We start from the raw sequence: 21,617 nt of genomic DNA on the forward strand, positions 1-21,617 counted from the left end.
AACTTAGCCAAGAGTGGCTAGGAACTTCAATATATTGTCACTCTTTCTAGACTGGTTTTATATTGGGAGCTATGTTTTTCAACACACGTTTTTCAACACACCATATGTACATTTTGTTTGTTTGTTTAGTGGGTAAATTGATTCATTCAGTTCTGTCACTTTATGAGTATAATTTTACTGGGTCGTATTAATAGAAATACATTAATACTCTACATAGGCTAGGTAGCATTGAGTACACAAGAATAAAGTACTTAAAAGGGCAAGATCACATAAATAGTCTATCCTTGTCCTGTGGGACAGACAAGGGGATATTGAATTGAGGTTTTTGATAATAGAGCTTTAATCGGCACAATCATACTACAGAGAGATGCAGTGGTGTTGAAAAGCACAGGCTGTGGATTCAGTCTCCCTCTAATGCACCCTATCTCCATGACTTTGCCCACAGAGTAAGCAAAGCAAAGTGGTGAAGCACATGGGCTGCGGAATCATCCTGCTTGAGCTTGATTTCTACCTCCACTTTGTTCATCTGTAAAATGGCTACAATCATAGTACCTACAGCATAGGACAGATGAAAAAATTAAATGAAATAATCCACGGAAAACACTTAACAAAGAATCTGGCATATAGTAAGTGCACAACAGATATTAACATTTGTAATTGTTAAAATTGTCAGTTTTGTTGAGTCTGTGATATGTATTTATCCTAATTCTCACAAGGCTCCGATTGATGGTTTTTATATTTTACTGATCATTATTCTACTTTATAGTTGTTTAGAGACAATAAGAAACTAAGTAGTTTCCTTAGAATCAAACAACAAATCATGAAATAGACATTCACTTTAGCACACTAAACTTCTGTTTAAGTGGGCCAACCATAAATTTTAAAAATTTATTGACTAAATCAACCACAGGCCTCTATGAAAAAAACCTGGCTTTCATTTTTGAAAATTTCAACAAAAATCTGTGGTAGTACACACACACACACACACACACACACACACACACACCCCCCTAAATGAAGTGAATTACTAAATCATAGGAACTTAAATGGCAAAATAACTTTAACAAACTACCACAGCCAGATTCAATTATGTAGATCGCTGGTATCTAATGAGTTACAAGAAGGATTTTCAAAAAACAGGTTCTATTATATATATCACCGAATGAATCATTAAATACACACACACTTCTTACTATATGCCTAAATTTTGGGTTAGCACCCATACTTTATTTGCTTGGTACTATGAAACTAAGTACACATAACTGTAATTCTCTTGTGTGTTCATCAAACACACTTATACTTGCCAGAAGCTATACTACATACTAGGAAAAAACAGTAAACAAAACGGAAACACTTCTTCCTGCCTGCAAGAAGTTCAGTGTCTGATGGGGAGTCAAATGAATGAAGACAATTATAATATATTATGAAGACTGCATTCTGACAGAAGTGTCATATAAACAGAAGCTAAATGAAGAATTGGTGAAGGTTCAGAGAGAAGTTGCAAAGCCTTGTAAGTGTCTCTGTTCCAGGAACAAAAGAGTCCAGACTGAATATGTTTTAGGCGGAGTGAAGAGGCAAATGACCTTGAAATGCATGAGTTTAGATGTTCCCTAGGAGACAATGGGTGGTCAGTGAAATGTTCCAAGCACAGGAGTGCCATGATAATTTATACTTTAGAAAGACAATTCTGATTAGGTTGTAGAAAACTGATCACAAGGAAAGAGGACTGAAGGCAGAGAGACCACTTAGGATTCTGTTGAAGTCATCAAGAAGAGAGATGTCATAGCATTTGTAACTACTGAGAAATCAAATTGTATATATCCATATGGTAGGCAGCTTCTGAAATGGTTCCCAAATGCTTCCTGCCTCCTGGTATTCATGCCCTTGAGTAAATTTCCTCCCCATGTGTGAAGCCTGGACCTAGTTAATTGCTTCCAATGATGAAATCAGGCTACCAAAGACTGTGACTTCCCTTTTGCTTCTATTCTCTATTCAATTCTTCTGGGTATGCACAATTTGATGAAGCAAACTGCCTTTTGTCAGCTGCATTACCGAGAGGCCCATGAGGCAAGGAACTGAGGGCAGCCTCTGGATAAAAGCCAGCAAAGACGAATGGCGGCCCTCAGTCCAATAGTCCTAGAGGAACGGAATGCCCTGACAACACCTCACATGCAGCCTTGTGACAGACCTTGAGACAGAGGACTCAGCTGAGCTCTGCCATGATCCCAGAAACTGTGAGAAAATAAATGTGTGTTCATTTAAGTTGCTAAATTTGGGGATAATTTGTTATATATCAATAGCTATAGGCAACCAACATTATCCACAACAATAAAATAAAAAGTTAAAATTCTTCCAACTTCCACAAAAATGTGAAGCTGTTTTCAAGTGTAACTGTATTCCTAGGAACCTGTGTTAAAATGGAACTGATATTTTTAAGTTATAATTTTTAATTTCTTGAGTCATCTCCCGTACAGTATCTGGAGGGCACTAAATAACAAAATTTAGCTCACTCAATCAACACACCTACAAGATGTTAAACGTTGTTTTAAAATAATGATATGCTCATAGAAACAGAGATGAGTATTGTGGTTGCCAGAGGCAGGGGATAGGGGGTAGGGGAATTGGGTGAAGATGGACAAAAGGTACAAATGTCCAGTTATAAAATAAGTTTTGGTGATGTAATGTACAGCATGGTGACTATAGTGAACGATATACTGTATTGTATATTTGAAAGTTGCTAAGAGTGAATCTTAAAAGTTCCCATCACAAGGAAAAAAAGTTTCTAACTATGTGAGTTGAGGGATGTTAACTAAACTTATTGTGGTAATCATTTTGCAATATATACATATATCAAATCATTATGTGGTACACCCTAAACTTACCCAATGTTATATGTCAATTATATTGCAATAAAACTGGAAAAAATAAAAACATTAAGCAAATCAAAAACCAATGATATGAATGAAAATTATAATAATGATCCCAAAAAACATAGTTTAAAATTAGTGAAAAGAAGATAACACCAAGATATTACTGAATAACCTATTAAAAATAAAGAATTAAATTTACTCTTACCAACAAGGACTAATTGGCCGAAGAATTACTTATATATAATGCCTCAGAAAAGCTACCAGATTTGCACATCCCTAAATTAAATATATTTCTCTTAAACAAATTAGAGAAACCTCTTGCCCCTACTTCTTATATCACGTAAAATATATAGTCTGGAACTGGTATAACTGCCATCAATATACAATCAGACCAAAACACACCCCATTATAGTCTTATATAGCTGTGAGAAAAAATTCCACAGGATTTCAAATGTAAATAATTTCTATTTGCCAAAATAAAACCAATTTAGCTAGAACAATAATTCTAAATGAGAATGATCATCTGTGTGAATTGTAAGTGCTATCAACTAAACACCTGTTATTGTGCCTAATCCATACAATGTATATAAGCAAAAATTACTGAAATGGGGAGAGACAGTCTCACTAACTCATAGCTAAAAAGTGTCATATTAAAATAAAACAAGGTGTCTATAATGTTATAAAGCTAACCTCAAAGGAGCCCCATGAAAAACTGATTTCATTACTTTACGTACCCCATGTATATTAATATATACTTACCAAATGCCTAATGACATGAAGACCACATTCCTTCATTCATTATTAGAAGAGACAGACCTTAAGTCATAGCAATGCTTTACAACTGATAGATTCCATTCAAAAAATGCCTTAAAAATTTTAGTCATAAAAAAAAAATAACCTTATTCCCTTCCAAATATACAACTTCCTAGCTTTGGTTTAAGTTCTAAAGAACTGTCTTCAGTGCCAGAATAATAGGATTACACATTTCACAAGATAATATATGTGAAACTATAACTTTAAAGAGGGATCAGTTGGGGCTTCCCTGGTGGCGCAGTGGTTGAGAGTCCGCCTGCCGATGCAGGGGACACGGGTTGGTGGCCCGGTCCGGGAAGATCCCACATGCCGCGGAGCGGCTGGGCCCGTGAGCCATGGCCGCTGAGCCTGCGCGTCCGGAGCCTGTGCTCCGCAATGGGAGAGGCCACAACAGTGAGAGGCCCGCGTACCACAAAAAAAAAAAAAAAAGGTATCAGTTAACTATGCAACAAAACGCACAAATTACTAAGGGCGTAAAAGCCGTTGTTACAACATGGGGAAGTGATTAAGAACAAACCTGGGTTCCAACCTCAGCTTTGCCACTTACTAGCTACGTAAACAAGCCATAATTCTTAATTCCCATAGCCTGTTTCCTCATCTATAAAACAATAACATAGGTTATCTAGGGCTGGTGTGAGGACTAAATGAGATATGAATTTAAAATGCTTATCACAGCTCTTGGGACATAGTAAATGCTTAATATATGTGCTATTACTGCTATTATTGTTATTATTATGATTGCTATTATTATTGTTATTAGTAGTGATGGTGTAGGTAGTAGTACAGTCACCATAGCATCACCAATATGTAAAGAAAGCTATTTTGAAGCCTACTCATTCAGAAGGCTGAAGATACACTGCCTCAATTTCTCTTTACAATTAGTGACTCTTATAATTAAGTAATGGCATGGACCTCTGGCTCATGAATTCTTTGTTTCCTCTTCCACAAGCCAACTGGAAATGAAAACATGAGTCATCATTAAGTTAAAACACTTAAAATGTTCATAATGAAAAAATCTTTGATAAGGTGATAATATATATATCCAAAGAATTTAGATATAATAAGAATGATGAAATTATATATGGTTTTTAGCTGGCTGCCTGAAAAAATTAAAGGCTTCTCGGTTTGTTCCCTTACATATTAATGCTTACACTAAGAAGCATTTATATTATGTCATTAAGATGACAAATTATTTGTTAAGACACCAGGTCTCTCAGGACACCTTAGCACCATTTATAAGGAGTGTGTGCTAAGAATGACATCTCAGTATTTTCAAGTCAATTCCAAGATTTCCTATATTATAAAGACAGAGATAAATTAGATTTTAACACTTTTTTGTTTTTTTTCATTGATTTACTAAATATATAAGACTGTGTTAAGCAACCAAACAAGGGTGGGTATCTTCAAAAGCAACCAGCTGATTCTAAGACTAAGAAACATAATTTAAAATATGATCCTAGAGGAAAAGTGCTTTTACATAAATATATCTTCAGACTCAGTTCCACCATAATTTTGAAGCTAGCCCAATATTTCAAGCATTGCAAAATGATCTTTATATGCATTTGAAATATTTATAACACCTCAATTTTCTGTTATTAAAGCTAAATTACACTACAGAAATATATTATTGAAGAAGCTAAACTTTATTAGCCTTCTATGTTTATTTCTTAAATTTCCTCCAAGTAACATTAAAACCAAAGAAACTGCTTACAACTTGTACACACACTATCTTTGTTCTTCCTGAAGCCTCTAGAGAACCCTAGAAATTCTAATTAGAATTAGCAGTTATAACCTACATATTTTATTATTTATTTCAAGTTTAGTTAATATTAACCATCATTACTTTAATTCTTATATAATATCAATAAATCTATAATTACTATAGATTTTTAAGGAAAATAACATTATTATTATAGCTTTGTTGTTCATATGTCCCCAAATATCATCAATTTGAATAATAAATAAAACTAGAACACATATGCAAATTCCAACAGTTACATGTATGATGCACAGTCCGAAGTATCGGGTGTGTTTGGGTTTTCCGTAAGATCTTACGGACAACAAACTTTTTGGCCAACCCAATACTAAGTCTTTTCCAACTGCCTCTAATATATACACTTTTTGTCATTAATCCAGAGAGCATTTTGAGATCTAGTTTGTCATACAGCATCATTATGGCTTGTAAGAAGACCCTAAATATTATAAGCATGAGGACACAGGATTTGGGAACTAGAAGAAACTGTAGAGATTAAGAACTCACACTGATCAGGATATCGTCACATCTTGTCTAGCCTACTGGTATTGATTCACAATCAATGGTCCATCATCTACCTGTGAATTCCCATTACCTATCCTCCAAAGGCCTGCTCAATGGCTAATCATCAAATTATTGGGCCCCTAGGCTTAAAGAACAAAACCCCATTTCCTCAGTGTGAAATTCACCTCACCACCTTCACTCCAAGTCCCAGCCCAACAGGCTGTGCTTTCAACACAGCATGCACTTCACCCTCTCCATATTTTGCTAATGGTGTTCTCTGCCTAGAATGCCTTCTTTCCTTCTCCCCCTATTGAAATTTTGCTTAAATTTCAAGGCCCAGAACAAATTATACCGCCTCTGGGATCTCCATTTGCCCTAGTCAAAATTAACTGTTTCCCTTTTGTGCTCCTTTGGCTTCTTAAAAATATCTAGGCTAACATTTAATAAAAATTGACTAAGTGGAGTATACCTCTTTCTTTCTCCCTGACTAGATGAGTTCCCTGGTACAAAGACAAGACCTTATTCATTTATCTCCCTCCTATTTAGTATAAGACCTTGCACATAGTGGGTACCCAACAAATACAAATTAAATGAAATGAGAGATCCATTCTCTCCTAAGACAGAAATATTTTGGATTATTATAGGAAATTTAGAATAATTTTCTCTACAACTCCAAGAATAAGTGATTCAAATAGAAAGTATAATTTGATGGTACTTTCCCATATTAAACATTTACACATTTAAATATTATAAGTATCAGAACTAGCCTATTTTAAAACTTCTTTCTATTTAGCAATCTGAAGCAACTATAAACTCCTAAGTGAAACGTTTTCTTGAAACACAGACCAGTAATGCTTCACGATGCATTTAGCGAGAAGAGAGACACGAGCTTTCCAAACCCCTTGCAGGAGGAGGAAATTCTCAGAGGTTTTGGAACACTGGGTCTAAGAGCTTTGGAAATAGGTCTTAGAAACGAGTATGTTGCTCCTTCCAGAACACAGCTGCGTGAGTGGCAAACAGCAGCAGAATAGGGAAAAAAGTGGTGCCCTGAAGCTAGGAAAGCCAGGGCAGTGTGGTTTGAGTTGCCTGGAGCCAGAGCCTCCAGCTGGTTTCTTACTGATCCTGCCACCTATTGACCAAATTATGAATCAAGGCACTGCAAGTGACAAGGAACTTCAGCTGTTAGAGTTAAGATCAATCAATACTTATCAAAACAAATGGAAGTTTGTATCATTCAAATTCGTTTTGGCTATGTTATGGAATATGCTATGATGCTTAACTGTTCCTTTAAATGTCCCTTCAGAAATAAATTTTAGTAAAAGTAATGGTACTCAAAGGTGCTCCTGACCTAATTTGGACTCAAATATTCAAAATTAGGAAAGTAGAAGAGGTAGTAGTATCACATAGAAAATTCAGAGAATCAGAGTTAAGAGGAATGGAAATGCAGAATTCTCAGTAGTGAGTACGTGAGAGCCTTTACATGACTTTGGTTTTATTTTGCTTTGATTATGTTTTAGCAGCCAGAGTAAGAATGGTTTCTACTCTGACTAGCTTTGCCAAGTGCTGCTCAAAAGAGCATGGAAGTCTCTTGCTGAATTAACAGTTGTAATAAGTGTCAATAACTAAAACAAAACACACACACAGCATCATGTTAAATGAAAGGGAAAGGAGAATTGATATTTATTGAGTGCCTGCTATATCAAGTACCATGCTGGGTGCTTTAAATATATAACTTTATTTAATTCTCACACTTCTAGTTAAACATTAGTCTTTCTCATTTTATAGATGAGAAAATTCAGTTGCAGAGGTTACTAGTATCACAGCTGAAATACAAGAATGTATGACTTCATTTCCTCTGGGCTTTTCCCACTATACCACACTACCTTGAGAAACTCTCTAATGGATTTTATACTAACCTCCATGTTTCAAATTCCACTTTCTTCATTTGTAAAATAGAGTTTGGCTTAATCACTTCTAAGGTCCAGACAGACCCTGAAATTTTATGAAACCTATAATTCTTATGGGACTCAATACAAATACATCAATAAGTAAAAGAACAAATGCTCAACACGAAATGTGCAAATAACTGGAGGAAGTTGTTCACAGAAAAAGAGGTTAAAATTGCCTTTGAATAGAAGGAAAGCTACTCAACTTCACTCCTAATTTAAGGAGTAAAAATTATAACATGGATGATTTACCATTTCACCTCTGAGATAGGCAAAGTTTGTCGGGAAACAGATGTTCACATGTATTTTAGATGTAACACTATAAATGGACACAAACTCTTTGGAAGGAAATTTGGTAATATCTATCAAAATTATAAATGCAGACAGCATTTTATCCAGTAATTTCACTTCTAAAATTTATCCTACATATAGATCCTATATGCACAAACGTATATGTAGGTACACGTTTGCCGCAGCATTGCTTGAAATAGCAAAAGACTGGAAATAATCTAAATATCCATCAATAGGGGACAGGTTAAATAAATTCAGATAGGCTCATACCACAGAATTCCGTTCAATGTGTAAAAAGAACAAAGTAGATAAACATAAACTACTATGGAATAATATCCAAGTATATAAAGTGAAAACAGAAAGAAGTAAAAAACAAAAAATGATATATACACATATGCTTCTAGAGGCATAGACTATTTCTAGGAGGCAATGTGGGAAATCAGTAAGAGTGGTTTCTCTAGGGAAGAAGCTGTAAGTCTGCGATTGAAGGGATATGCTTACCACGCATCTTTTTATTACTATTATTAATACCTTGATGTGTAAGCAGGTTTTACTTTTTCAATTTAAAAAAAGTGGTTATAATATATAGTAATGTCTGGAGTCCTTGAAGAATCCTTTAAATGTGAAGTCTAGTAGAGCAAATAAGGGAAGCAAAAGACTTTAATGGCAGGAATTTTCTTAAATGTCAAAACTCTTCAGAATACTCTAATCACCCCAGATTTCTGTATGTGTGTGAGCGTCAATCTACAAGGAACAACAAATATAGTACAAGTACCTCCAGTGCGCAAGATAAGCTAGAAGGGCTGAAAAGGAATAATTTTCACCTCTCTCTCTCTCTCCCTCTCTCTCTCTCTCTGAAGCTTCCAAAATTCACATTCTCACATTCTAAGGCATGTTGTGACAAATCAGACAAATGAATGGTAAAGGAGCTAATTCCAAGGGCATGGGTGTGTGGAGTATATCAATTTCTTAGTTGTAAAGACTCACTCAGGCTGAAAAAACTCCTATGCTTAAGTAAGCTATCAATTCTGTGATAATTAGTAAAATAGTAATGTTAAAATGAAATACCAAAAATTCACAAACCACAATGATTAATTATGAGATTGAGAAGTTACCTATATAGTACCAAAATTATGTGTGAAATTCATAAGTGGTTAAGGATCTAATCATAAAGAAGGCACTCAATTATCAAATCTGTAAAATATACTTATTAGGTACCAGATTTTGATATTATTCCAGACAATCTGCTTATAGAAAAAAACTATCAAATTTCCAAAAAAAACCAAATGGATTACTACAAATGTAAGACTACATAAGCACGATGGCACCAAATTTACTCAAATTACATTATTTTCTCTTACATGGTGAATCAACAGATTCATCCCCTCTGCTTCTCAGTAAAAATGACAACTTTACAATAGAGGAGTATAAGTTACATATTAAACAATAAAAATAAAACCCATATTTTCAGGTGAATAATAACATTTATGCAAAATAAATTTAATAGGAAAAAAGCTATCCTTCTTTTGCTGCTAGGTAAAATACAGTTAATATGTCAATCTAATTATGTTTGACTCTGCCCAAAAAATTATACATGTACATATTACTAGATTTTTTTAGCAAAGTACTGAATTCAATATATCAGAACAAGAACTCTATATTAAAAAATAAAATATACCTTTTATCTGGGTAGCGAAATTCAGTGCCAATTTTGCAAAGAGATCTGGATTTTCAAACTTCTCCTCCTTAACTTTCAACCAGAAACAGTTCTCAGACAATTCTTTGGGTTCAATCTGAAACAAAAATAACAAAGATAAGTTTCTAAATTATTACTTCATATTTAATTTTTCAAAGAATTCACTTTCACCAGGGTTGAATGATATTACCTTCATTCATCTACCTACTAAATCAATTTTAGGATCTATCAAAACAACACTTCTTAAGTAAACATTCATTGGGAAAGTCACAGACTTCTACTAGTTTACAGAAAAATACACAACAGCAGGCTATGTAGCAAATTACATTTTAAAAAATCTTCTACTGGAAGGAATCTTAAAAATAATTTAGTAAATCCCTCCCCCCAACTTACATACCTTCTTCTTGCTCCTGGATTTTTAACAATGGGGAAACTGAGATTCAGAAAAGTAAATTCCCCATGGTTACAGAAAATAACCATAATAGCTGACACTTACATACCTCCTAAAATGTGTCAGGTACTCTTTTAAGTGATTTCACACATTAACTCATCTCATCTAATCCTCACAATAATCCTTTGAAGTAGGACCTGTTATCATCTCCATGTTAAAGTTGAGGAAACCAAGCCCCAGGAAGTCTGAGTGGCTGCCCAAGCTAGTAAATGGCGAAGATGGCTTTCACACCCAGGCAGTGTAGCTCCACAGAATTGTGCTCTCAGCCACTACACTGAAACCCAATATTAGAACTGTGCATTTTCCAGTACATATCATGATGCTTTGTGATACGTAAGTGCCATTACACTATATGCTTAATTGCTAAATTAACATATCATTACATTTACACACACAGATAACTGGGCCAGCAGCTTCTAGGTCCTATAGTTTGGTCGATTGTGCCTAACAAAAAATAACTACATTCCAAAAACATTTATACCTCATTTACTCTTATGAGCAAAGCATAAGTATATGCTTAATTTAAAAAATGATTTAACCATTATTCTGGTCAAACCAATTTAATATGTAGATACTATCAGATATCACTGTAACTATGTTCTTGGAATAGACATTTCCCCAAATGGTGGCCTGGGTAATTGTATTTTCATTAGATTAGTTCCCAGTGAATGCGGACTGTGTCAATCTTGATAATAAGCTTTTTATAAGACATGTTATTTGATAACAATAAAGCAAAATAACATTCAAAGAAAAATCTTTCACACATCATATAAAAAAAGTTTATGTCTCTACTGAATACTGTCAGCGATTCCACACTATCTGAAAGTTTAAAACTAAAAAAAAAACTAATAATTTTCTAAGAAAAAAATAACTAAGATAAAAAGGCCCATTAACACAAAGATTATATTTAAGAATGTTATAGCAATTAAAGTTAACATTGGTAAAAGAATCAAAATTATTTTTCATATACTATTCTCTAAAACCACTTTCACTTTGATTTTCCTTTTGTCTTCTATGTTAATTTCAAGTTGTCTGTGGAGTTTCCAATTCTCCAGCTATGAAAGATGAACATAAGACGGTGAACTCACAAGCAAAAGCAAAAGAATCAGTGGTCATGTTCTCAATTATTATATCATCCTTATAAGTAGCAATACCGTCATTCACACATTAATGAGCAACTATGACTAGACAAAGCCATAAAGCTATAGTCATAGTATTACCTTTGACCAGTTGATCCTCTTCATGGACACCTCAGGTTTATATATTTTTTTGTGCTTCATTCCATATGGCAGATCAAGTGCTCCCGGAGGAGGAGGAACTCCTCCAAGGGGAGGTGGTGGAGGAGGTCCCCCAAACAAAGGCAGTGGTGATGCTATTCCATGTACCCCAGGTAAAGGAGGTGGAGGAGGAGGGGGACCTCCTCTGGGTAGAGGTGGCGCTGGTGGAGGTGGGGGCGGGGGTGGCCCAGCACCTGGCAATGGAGGAGGTAGAGGAGGGCCTGGAATTCCTGATGAACCTGAGAGTCCATGTCCCTGAAATATAAAATAACCCAATGCTTATTTAAATGCTTACAGTAAAGTATAGTAGCAAAGAAAACTTATCAGTAGACATTTGTGGTTGGGTTGTTTAAGATTTATTTAATTTAGCAACATCTAAGGGCTTAAGAATACATGAAAAAGACTTGCATAGATTTTTGATAAGCATTCTAAACCCTGGATAAGGAGTAACTCTGCTCATATACTAAGGCTAGGAAAGTTGGCATGCTCAAAGATTTTGTGAAACACTCCTCCAAAATAATGAAAACTTACCTTTCATTGTAAGTATATGCAAAGAAGAAGTACTGTATATGGCTTGGGCCTGTTAAGACTAGTTGGTATGAATACGGGATGATTAGTACAAAATAACTGATTTAACTTCCTTGGGGCCGATTAGCTTTACACAAAGAGGCTGTCTCATAGCACCAGTAACTTAGCTACCTTCTAATCCCAAGAATTAATGCTAAGTAACATCCATTGCATAATAATACAGGTTTATCAATGTTTTTACATCTATTATTTCTTTTCATCCTTATTATAACCCTATAATGTAGGTTGGGTATTTTTATCTCACCACTTATAGATGAGGAAGCTGTAACTGCAAAGAGGTTCAATGACTAACCAAAGGTCGCACAGTCTGAAATATGATTAAGATTTACATGTGGTTCTTCTCATATCTAAGGCAGTCCTCTTTCCACTACAACAGACTAGCTCCTAACGAATGGGTGTCAGTTGCCTTGAGTGGAATTAATTACAGCTTGCAGTATGAGCAGATTATAACTTATTTCTCCCATCAGAAAAGAACTTCAAGCTCATTCTCTAATAATGATGGATGACAGCTGACGGAGATCACTACATTCCATATTGTCCACTTTTTGATTATTAATCTGGACCTGTTACTTTAAACCATTACTGATGACAACGGTTTACTTTCCAAAATGAAAATGAATATAAAAGTGAGTTTGTTAATTATAAACACTCCTAAGGAATGTCCTACAAATGAACATGCATCTTCTGTAATTGAGATACAACATTAGACTAACTGAATGAAAAGTTTAAAACTATTAACATGTCTTGGTATAGTGTTATTTTTATTTGGGGAGAAACTCTTCTAATCTTTACTAATAAGAATTTCCTCCACAGACTACTTAATTGAACTAAACAAACTTAGAATTATCGTTACATAATAAATAAGTGGAAGCTTATTTTTGAAACAATCAACTTAAAGGACTGACCCATTTATAAGAATGTTAAAGATTAACAATCACAGGTAAACAGCATCACAGAAATGTTTCTCCTAATATTCAGTGCACACTGTCCACAAATATTTTATTCACACATATGAATGTTTATGTGTGTATATACATATATACAACTAAAGTGTTTATACACTTAAATGACAATCCTCTCCTGGAATGCAATCCCCTCCTGAGATTAGGAAGAAGGATAGGATTAAAATATGCAAATTCTTTCTATTTTATTTTTAATGCAGCAAAACTATAGAAAACAGTCTGATTTTTCCAATCTTGATTGAGATAGCAAAGAAATTCTGAGGAAAATTAAAATAATTTTTCTGAAAAGTTCAGTCAATTAGTAATTTACCCTATAAATTTTGTATATAAATGGATTTGTTTAATAATTTGAAAGGTAAAATGTGTATCCCATATTTTGTATTAATTGACAGCAAAATCAAAGTAATACTTGTTTGTAAACATAAAATTTTGCCACTATGAGATCATGTTTATGATATAAAACTTGTGTAACCACAAAAATGCTATTACTTTAAAATAGGACTTTTTACTCAAGTTAAATAGATATTTTACAAATTGAATAAAAGTCTCAAATGCCACCAGCCTTAAAATCAAATCATATCAGCCCTTTTCTTCCCTTCTATGAACAATTAGGAATGGAACAATTAAATGAGACCACAATAGAGTATTGAGAATTGAATACAGCAAATGGACCATTTACTATTTGACACAATTTGGGGTGCACTAGAAAGTACTGTGTGACTCTGCACTTTTCCAGATCCATTGATAATAAATAAGCAACTACACAATTAAATGGTAAGGCCCTGTGCTAGGTGCAGTAGGAACTTTAATAAGAGTAAGCACAGGAAGTAAAGACATTGTCCTCAAAGTGTTTATGCTGCAGGGGAAGGGATAAAGCAGGCACACAACCAAATATGATAGGAGTGGTCTACAAAAGTGATATAAAAGTTCAAAGAAATTCCCAGAGTTTTGGGTGACGCTTTCCAAAGGATGTTATACTGAGCTGATCCTTAAAGGAGATGTTTCATTGGCACAGAGGAGCAAGGGAGGGCGTTTCTGAGAGAGAATAACCTAAGTCAGCATTTCTCAACTAGGTTCCATGAACAAACTCTTCTGCAGGAGATGTTAATAGGTGGTCTGAAATAAAGGGTTCTGTGGCTAAATGAGTTTGAGAAAGCTATAGGAAAAAGAGTTCGACAGGTTTCTTTAATGTAGGCCATCTCAGACCCTTTAGTATGCTAATGAAAATGATGAATCTCCAAGAGGAGAATTTCAAGCATACCAAATTTATTGGACTATGGAATGCTTTCCTCATGAAAAACCTATTAGCACCTCTGTAACTAATGTCTGGGAAATGCTGACCGAAGGAAAAGTGTGGAGACAGTAAATTCTACATGCGAAGGGAGGAGGAAAGGTGACTTAGCTGCAACAGAGGCTGGAGTTAGGGGAGCAGAGACGAGGCTGCAAAGGGGAGATAAGGGAGCCCCAGATAGAAGGCCTTCAAATTCCCGGTAAGGAGATTTTTTCTTCAATCCTGAATGCAACAGGCAACCATTGAACATATTAAAGCCTGGAGTGACAATAATCAGGGCAGTGTTTTAAGAAGATTAATTTGCAACTGACATAAAGCATGAATCTGAAGAGGAAGAGACTATAGGCATGGCAGAAAGTTCGGAAACTATTGTAATATTCCAGGCAGGATGGAATGAGAGAGTGGCCCTGGGGGGTTCAGGGTTTTGATGCAAAGTGAGAAAAAGAGAAAGAACTGACATAATACAGTGACCAACTTAATAATCTGTCATGAGGCAGGGCGGGGAAAAGGCCAGGACAACTCCAGCTTCACAATAAAAAAAAAAAATTGGTGGTAAAATTTAAACAAATAAGAATGGAGACCAAGCTGGTTTGAGGACAGAGAAGTGACCACAAATAATAGGTTTGATTTCAACATGCAGCAGGACTTGCCCATGCGGAGATCTAATCAAGAGCTGGAAATAGACGACAAACCCAGGGGACTTGACACCTACTAAAAGGTGATATTTGAATTTATGATATTGGATGGGATATTAGTGCAAGGACATACAGAGAAAAAAGGGCAGAGGACAGAACACTGGGGAATGTCATCATTTGGAGGATGAAAACAAAGAGAAACTGAGTTCTGAGATATGTAGAAAACGAAGTCAGATGACACAAAAAAGAGAGATTGAGTGAAAAGAAATTATCAGATATTACAGATAAGTGAAAGAGGCTAAGGGTAGGAAAAGGCCGCTGCATTGGGTAATGTGGAGTTCACTGTTGACTTCTGAAGTCACTTTTCAGTAGATTGACAGAAACAGACCTAGTCAATCAACAAACACCCTACTGGGCATCTATGAGGCTAAGAACTAATCTTATGTTTCTTTATATTCATTTAAAAAATATGTTGTGTTGAGAGTATGTAATCAGCTCTAAAATTCAGACACCATAATTAAGATTTTAAGTGTATATGGGGGGTTTTCATCATAGGGAATGTAGGTGGAAATATAAAGTTTACAGATTTTGAAATTATGGTAGTCGAGATATAAAGAGATCTCAAAAAGCTTTAATGAACATTTCCACATTTCTTTTGAAAGAAAATACTATGCATCTAATTTTTCAAATCATTATGAAAATTTCATCTCAAGAAAGAGTTTTGCTTGTGTAATACATTCCATTAAAAATATTCAGGGCACTTTATGCAATGAATGCCATATTTTTATCCAAACATTAAAATGATTTATTGTCCTGGAAAATCAAATCTGTAGTTATTTCAAGTAAAATGGGAAACTACCAGAAAGTCTGCTTCTGGTCACATTTTTTCCTTCACCTAACAAGATAGTTTTCTACCTTCGAACTCAATGTGACATGACACAAAGTCTGTATCTTGTTTTATTACCTGGGTTCGAAGTTGCTGGATTTCTGTTTCAAGCTCTTTGATTTTTTCTTCTCTTTTTTGAAGCTCAGCTTGAGCTTCCTGTCGAGCTGTGAATTCTTCATCGAACTGCAATGATCACCACCATAAATGTACACTTAATAATACAGTTTTGAGAAAGCTTTAAACAACAATATGCATTAAATAAGTGGAGTGTATTTTGCTCCTTAAATTTCCCAGGCCACTCAGAAAATCAGAGCTCTTGATTATTTCATGGCAATTGAGCACCTCCGTGGGGATGGGGTGGTAGTAAAGAAGAACTATGTCCCCAGCCCAAGGTAAAAAAAACCATTTTCACTTCTAAAAAAACATACTAAACAAAATTTTAAAAGGGTGGACTAAGGCTCTCTTCATATATAATGGACATTTTTGTGTTTTGTTATTGAAAGTTAGGTTTTAGAATTAATCATGTTTTTTTTTAATGTTTCATCCCATACTTTTAAGTTTATTTAATTAGAAAACGAAACCTAAAAATTAGGAATCAAGCAGTTCAACTCTTTAAAATTATATTTAATCTTGAAAAGAGACTGTACTTTTAGAACGCTCAAACGGACATACATTAATACAAATCAGACTATTTTTATTATAATCTTAATTGTCTAGCATTCAAAAAGTGATGCTCCACAAAATCTGACAGTAGAATGATATATGCTCTAATGGCATTCTCACTCAGCTGGTTAACCAAAACACTTGTATAAAATGTCCTAAGAGGGAAAATGAGAGGTTAAATTACAGTGTGCTAAGCCAAAGAGACCATCAGAATGGTGACTATCCATTTACTGCATCCTGCCCAGCACTTACCTCAGTCAGGTGAATACCGCTCATGTCCAGCTATAGAACATTTGCCCTTTATTGTCACTGTCACTTCAAGTTATTTTAGAAGTCTATACATTATTCCAACAATGTTATTTATGTTTTTAAAAGTGATATATCTTACTGCCAAAAACTACCTTTAGAGTTTGTGGAACAAGGAAAAAGTGTGTTTACTGTTAATAAATATTCCTCCTCATAGTAGACTTGACCTTTGGAAATTATAAAATGCCATTCAGATCCAGTCTGAAGAAAGAGTGGGTAAGCAAAGTGGATAACAGTGTTTGAGTCAAACCTGCAATACTACTTAATTAATTCTTTTATTCATCTCTACTTGAGTCCTGGGAAAATGTCCCACAGAGGATGGTCCAAATCGTTTCTAATATTTACATTTCAAACTTACCCTAATCCTTCAGTATCAGCAAATGACCTTGTTTCCTAGGTCACTGAGAAGATGGAGCTTTTTTGACTTCACTAGTATCCATGTTAAGATTGATCTGATTCTGCGACTTCCCTGGTGGCGCAGTGGTTAAGATCCCGTGCTCCCAATGCAGGGGGCCTGGATTCGATCCCTGGTCAGGTAACTAGATCCCACATGCATGTCGCAACTAAGAGTCACATGCCACAACCAAGGAGCCCATGAGCCGCAATTAAGGAGCCTGCCTGCCGCAACAAAAATCTATTCTAGTAACTGCCACAACTAAGGAGCCCACCTACCACAACTAAGACCCAGAGCAACCAAATAAATAAATAAATATTTTTAAAAAATTGATCTGATTCTATACTCCCAGCCTCCTTGCCAGTGTTATCTTCTCCTGTGTGCTTCTCAAGCATGCTGTCCACACAAGCACACTACAATTTTGCTCTACAAATGGTTTATTAGTACACTTGCGGAGAGGCACACAAGGCTTCTGCTTGTAATTTAAAATGATCTTAATCTGTAAACCCATAGAGTAGGAATCAGAGAAGCCTGAGATATGTGAGCTGGAAGACTTCTTACAAGTCCACTAACCTTATTCTCTCCTTTTAAGGATGAAAAAATTAAGATCCAAGGAGAGTAAGTGGCTAAAATCACAGCTAATTAGCAGAAACACTGAGATCAGATCTTACAACTACCGCTTCTCATTCTAGCTGTCTCCCTTCATTTTTCTTTTTTTTCATTTTTTTTTTTTTACTACTTTATACTGCCTCTTAGAATCACCCAGAATAAGAGAAGGTACGCAGATAACCACTAGGAGACCATATATGTTTTCATTCTAAATGTTGGTGAGGAGAATAAAGCATCAAACACTGAAACTTCTTTTTTATTATTTCAGGACTCCTTTTCCAATAATAGATGCTTACAGAAATTTTTACCAGATAGATCATCACGATTTGCTCCAGTCTTGTGGTATCTAATCATAGTGCCAGAGAAAAAGAGATCCTAAGATTTTCAAAGGGAATTTTAAATGTGCTATTTAAAACAAGAACATTAGAAATATAAAGGTCTACTAATTGAAGTGTACAGTTTCTTTCACCAATAAAAATGACGGCTTCACACAAACATTTTGTGCTCAAGCTCTTAAAATCTATTCTAGTAACTGAAAGAGCAAAAACATTTCTTCAGATGCCCTGAAGTAACTTCAGTAATACTCTATAATTTCTAGAGTGATAGCAAAAGTGATTATCTAATCTCCAAGGTAAGTCATAACTTTGAAGAGACAGCAATATGTAAGCACTTTACCTTGCTGCCAAAAGACTCAAAACCGTAGAGCTTTTAGACTTGGGCTTCAATCCTTCTCCTTCCACCAAGAGGAGAGAAATACTATACTAATGCTTTATAGGGTCTAAAACCAAACAATGCAACTTCCGGTAGAAGCTCATAAAATTGTAGCTATGCTTTCATGAAATAAGGAAAAGACCATCTGAGATCTAAACAAAATTCAGATATTCATAAAGGTGGCATTTACATAAAGCATTACACAGAGAAAGGGGAACCTCAAATTCCACCAAGACTACATACATGGAGTAGCAGCATCACTTTAAAAATGGTAATTACAAAATTCAAAGAAGATAAGTCTAAGCAGAGAGAGACAAAGAGAAAGAAAATATTGTATCATTCTGTTTCTATCAATAGCACTGATTTAAAGAACATAACAGATAAGACTAGCTAAACATCTCCACAGTTCTCCAAGGAGCTAACTACTGTTAAGTGACAGCTGCAGGAAAGCAATGGGGGAATGTGTTTTGGTTGACCATTTCAAACTATATGCTTCCAGCAACCTAATTTTATTTCATTTATCACTTTAGTAGAATATGGTTAGTGTTTTTCTTCCATAATGGATTAAAGGTGATGAGCAGGGAACAGTAGCAACCTTATCTTATTGGGAAAGAAATCAATATTCTGTGGTGGTGTCTGAATCCAGAAACATAAAGAACTATATAACTAAAACAACATTTATAAGACCTCGCACAAGGAAACAAGGTAGAATATGTATTGTGATTACATTTTACATTTCATAATTACGGCTAATATTTGATAAGTCTTACCTTCTTTGAAAATTCTGCTGCTTTTTGTTCACTTTCTTCAACTTTTGCCTTGTTCACACAAGAATCTATTAAGATTGATGAAAAATGATTAGAAATTATTGCATTGGATCACTAGGCAAATGACGGCTACCAGCCTATAATTCTACTATGTAAACTATCATTTTTATGTCAATTGCTGTTAGAGGGAAATTGACCTATACTGCATGTAAAACATAAACTACCAGGTTTCCTTTGTATACTAACTGAATTCAATGATGGTATCGTTGAGGCACAAAACCAAGCATCCAAGAATATATTTGACTCAATCATCATCATTTTAAAGGTATTCCATTATTTACCAACTTTAACAATTATAAAAGTCTTTAAAATTTTTTTGTAGTTTATTATGGGAGAAGAACTGCCAAAGAATCTATGCTATGCTTAAGATTATTAAAGATCTGGGACTTCCCTGGTGGTCCAGTGGTAAAGAATCCGCCTTACAAAGCAGGGGACTCGGGTCCAATCCCTCGTCAGGGAACTAAGATCCCACATGCTGCAGGGCAACTAAGCCCGCGCACCACAACTACTGAGCTCCTGTGCCTCAGCTAGAGCCCGCGTGCTGCAAACGACAGAGCCTACGTGCTCTAGAACCCGTGCGCCACAACTAAAGAGCCAACGCACCTTGGAGTCTGCACACCACAACGAGAGAAAAGAAAACCTGCACGCCACAACTCGAGAGAAGCCCACGTGATGCAGCGAAGAGCCCGCGCCACAACGAAGAGCTTGTGCCACAACAAAAGATCCCACATGCCTCAACGAAGATCCCGCATGCCACAACAAAGCCCCGATGCAGCCAAAAATTTTTAAAAATAAAATAATTTTTAAAAAAAAATCAACAAGCTCATCCTAAAATATCATATTAAAAAAAAGATTGTTAAGGGTCAAAATGGCCCTTAAAATAAGGCTACAGGGGAAGATACAACAACATTCAATAATTCAGGCTTCCTAAAGAAAGATTTCACTTGAACAACTTCTGAACAGGGGCAGAATATAGTATTATGTAAATAAGAAAACAAACATCAAACTTCTCAGGTCTAATCAAACACTCCAAAATATAAATAAGTGAAGAACCTCTTTGGGGAAATATTCTCAATACTGTATACACAGTTTATTCTGTATACCTATACCTAGCCATCCTATACCTATTTATTTACCTAAAAGAAATGAAAGCATATGTTTATAACCAGAATTGTATGTGAATGCTCATAGCAGCTTTATTTATAATAGTTAAAACCAAGAAATAATCCAAATGTCCACCAACAAGTAAATGTATAAACAGGTTGTGCTACATCGATATACCGTAAAAGTACTCAGTTATGAAAACAAATGATACATGCCACTACCACAACACAAATGAACCTCAAAATAATTATGCTGAATGAAAAAAGCCAGCAAAGAAAGGACATGCTGTATGTTTCCATCTACATAAAATTTTAGAAAATAAAACTAGTCTATACCAAGAGAAGATCAGTGATTGTCTCACGATGGGGAGAAGGGGGAAGCATGGGAAGAAGACTACAAATGCAGAAATTTTAGGGGGTGACAGAGATGCTTATTATCTTTTATTTTAATTTTATTTATTTTCTTATACAGCAGGTGCTTATCAGTTATCCATTTTATACATATTAGTGTATACATGTCAATCCCAATCTCCCAATTCAGAACACCAACACCTCCCCCCGCAAACTTTCCCCAGCTGGTGTCCATACATTTGTCCTCTACATCTGTGTCTCAACTTCTGCCCTGCAAAACAGTTTGTCTGTACCATTTTTCTAGGTTCCACATATATGCGTTAATATACGATATTTGTTTTTCTCCTTCTGACTTACTTCACTCTGTATGACAGTCTCTAGATCCATCCACGTCTCTACAAATGAGCCAATTTCATTCCTTTTTATGGCCAAGTAATATTTCATTGTATATACACATATACCACATTTCTTTAACCTTTCGTCTGTCAATGGGCATCTAGGTTGCTTCCATGACCTGGTTATTGTAAATAGGGCTTCAGCGAACATTGCAGTGCATGTGTATTTTTGAATAATGGTTTTCTCTGGGTATATGCCCAGTAGTGGCATCGCCGGGTCATATGGTAATTCTATTTGTAGTTTTTTAAGGAACCTCCATACTGTTCTCCATAGTGGCTGTATCAATTTACATTC

At 35.3% G+C, this 21,617-nt stretch overlaps 1 protein-coding gene across 2 annotated transcripts in view; it reads right to left on the reverse strand.

The window, feature by feature from the left end:
• Window positions 1-21,617, reverse strand: part of DIAPH2 (diaphanous related formin 2) — an 890,878-nt gene that overhangs the window by 592,401 nt on the left and 276,860 nt on the right. For both annotated transcript variants that reach the window (XR_012329281.1, XM_073799281.1), the window contains exons 15-18: window positions 19,417-19,481; window positions 16,042-16,146; window positions 11,545-11,856; window positions 9,856-9,970 (exon numbers count right to left, since the gene is read on the reverse strand). Coding sequence is in view for 1 of the 2 variants with exons in the window: in XM_073799281.1 (XP_073655382.1) it covers window positions 9,856-9,970; window positions 11,545-11,856; window positions 16,042-16,146; window positions 19,417-19,481 (597 nt within the window). In the remaining variant the exon portion in view is untranslated. The remainder of the gene's footprint in view (window positions 1-9,855; window positions 9,971-11,544; window positions 11,857-16,041; window positions 16,147-19,416; window positions 19,482-21,617) is intronic.

The sequence above is a fragment of the Tursiops truncatus genome, chromosome X (genome assembly GCF_011762595.2).
Source record: "Tursiops truncatus isolate mTurTru1 chromosome X, mTurTru1.mat.Y, whole genome shotgun sequence".
NCBI classification, from domain to species: Eukaryota; Metazoa; Chordata; class Mammalia; order Artiodactyla; family Delphinidae; genus Tursiops; species Tursiops truncatus.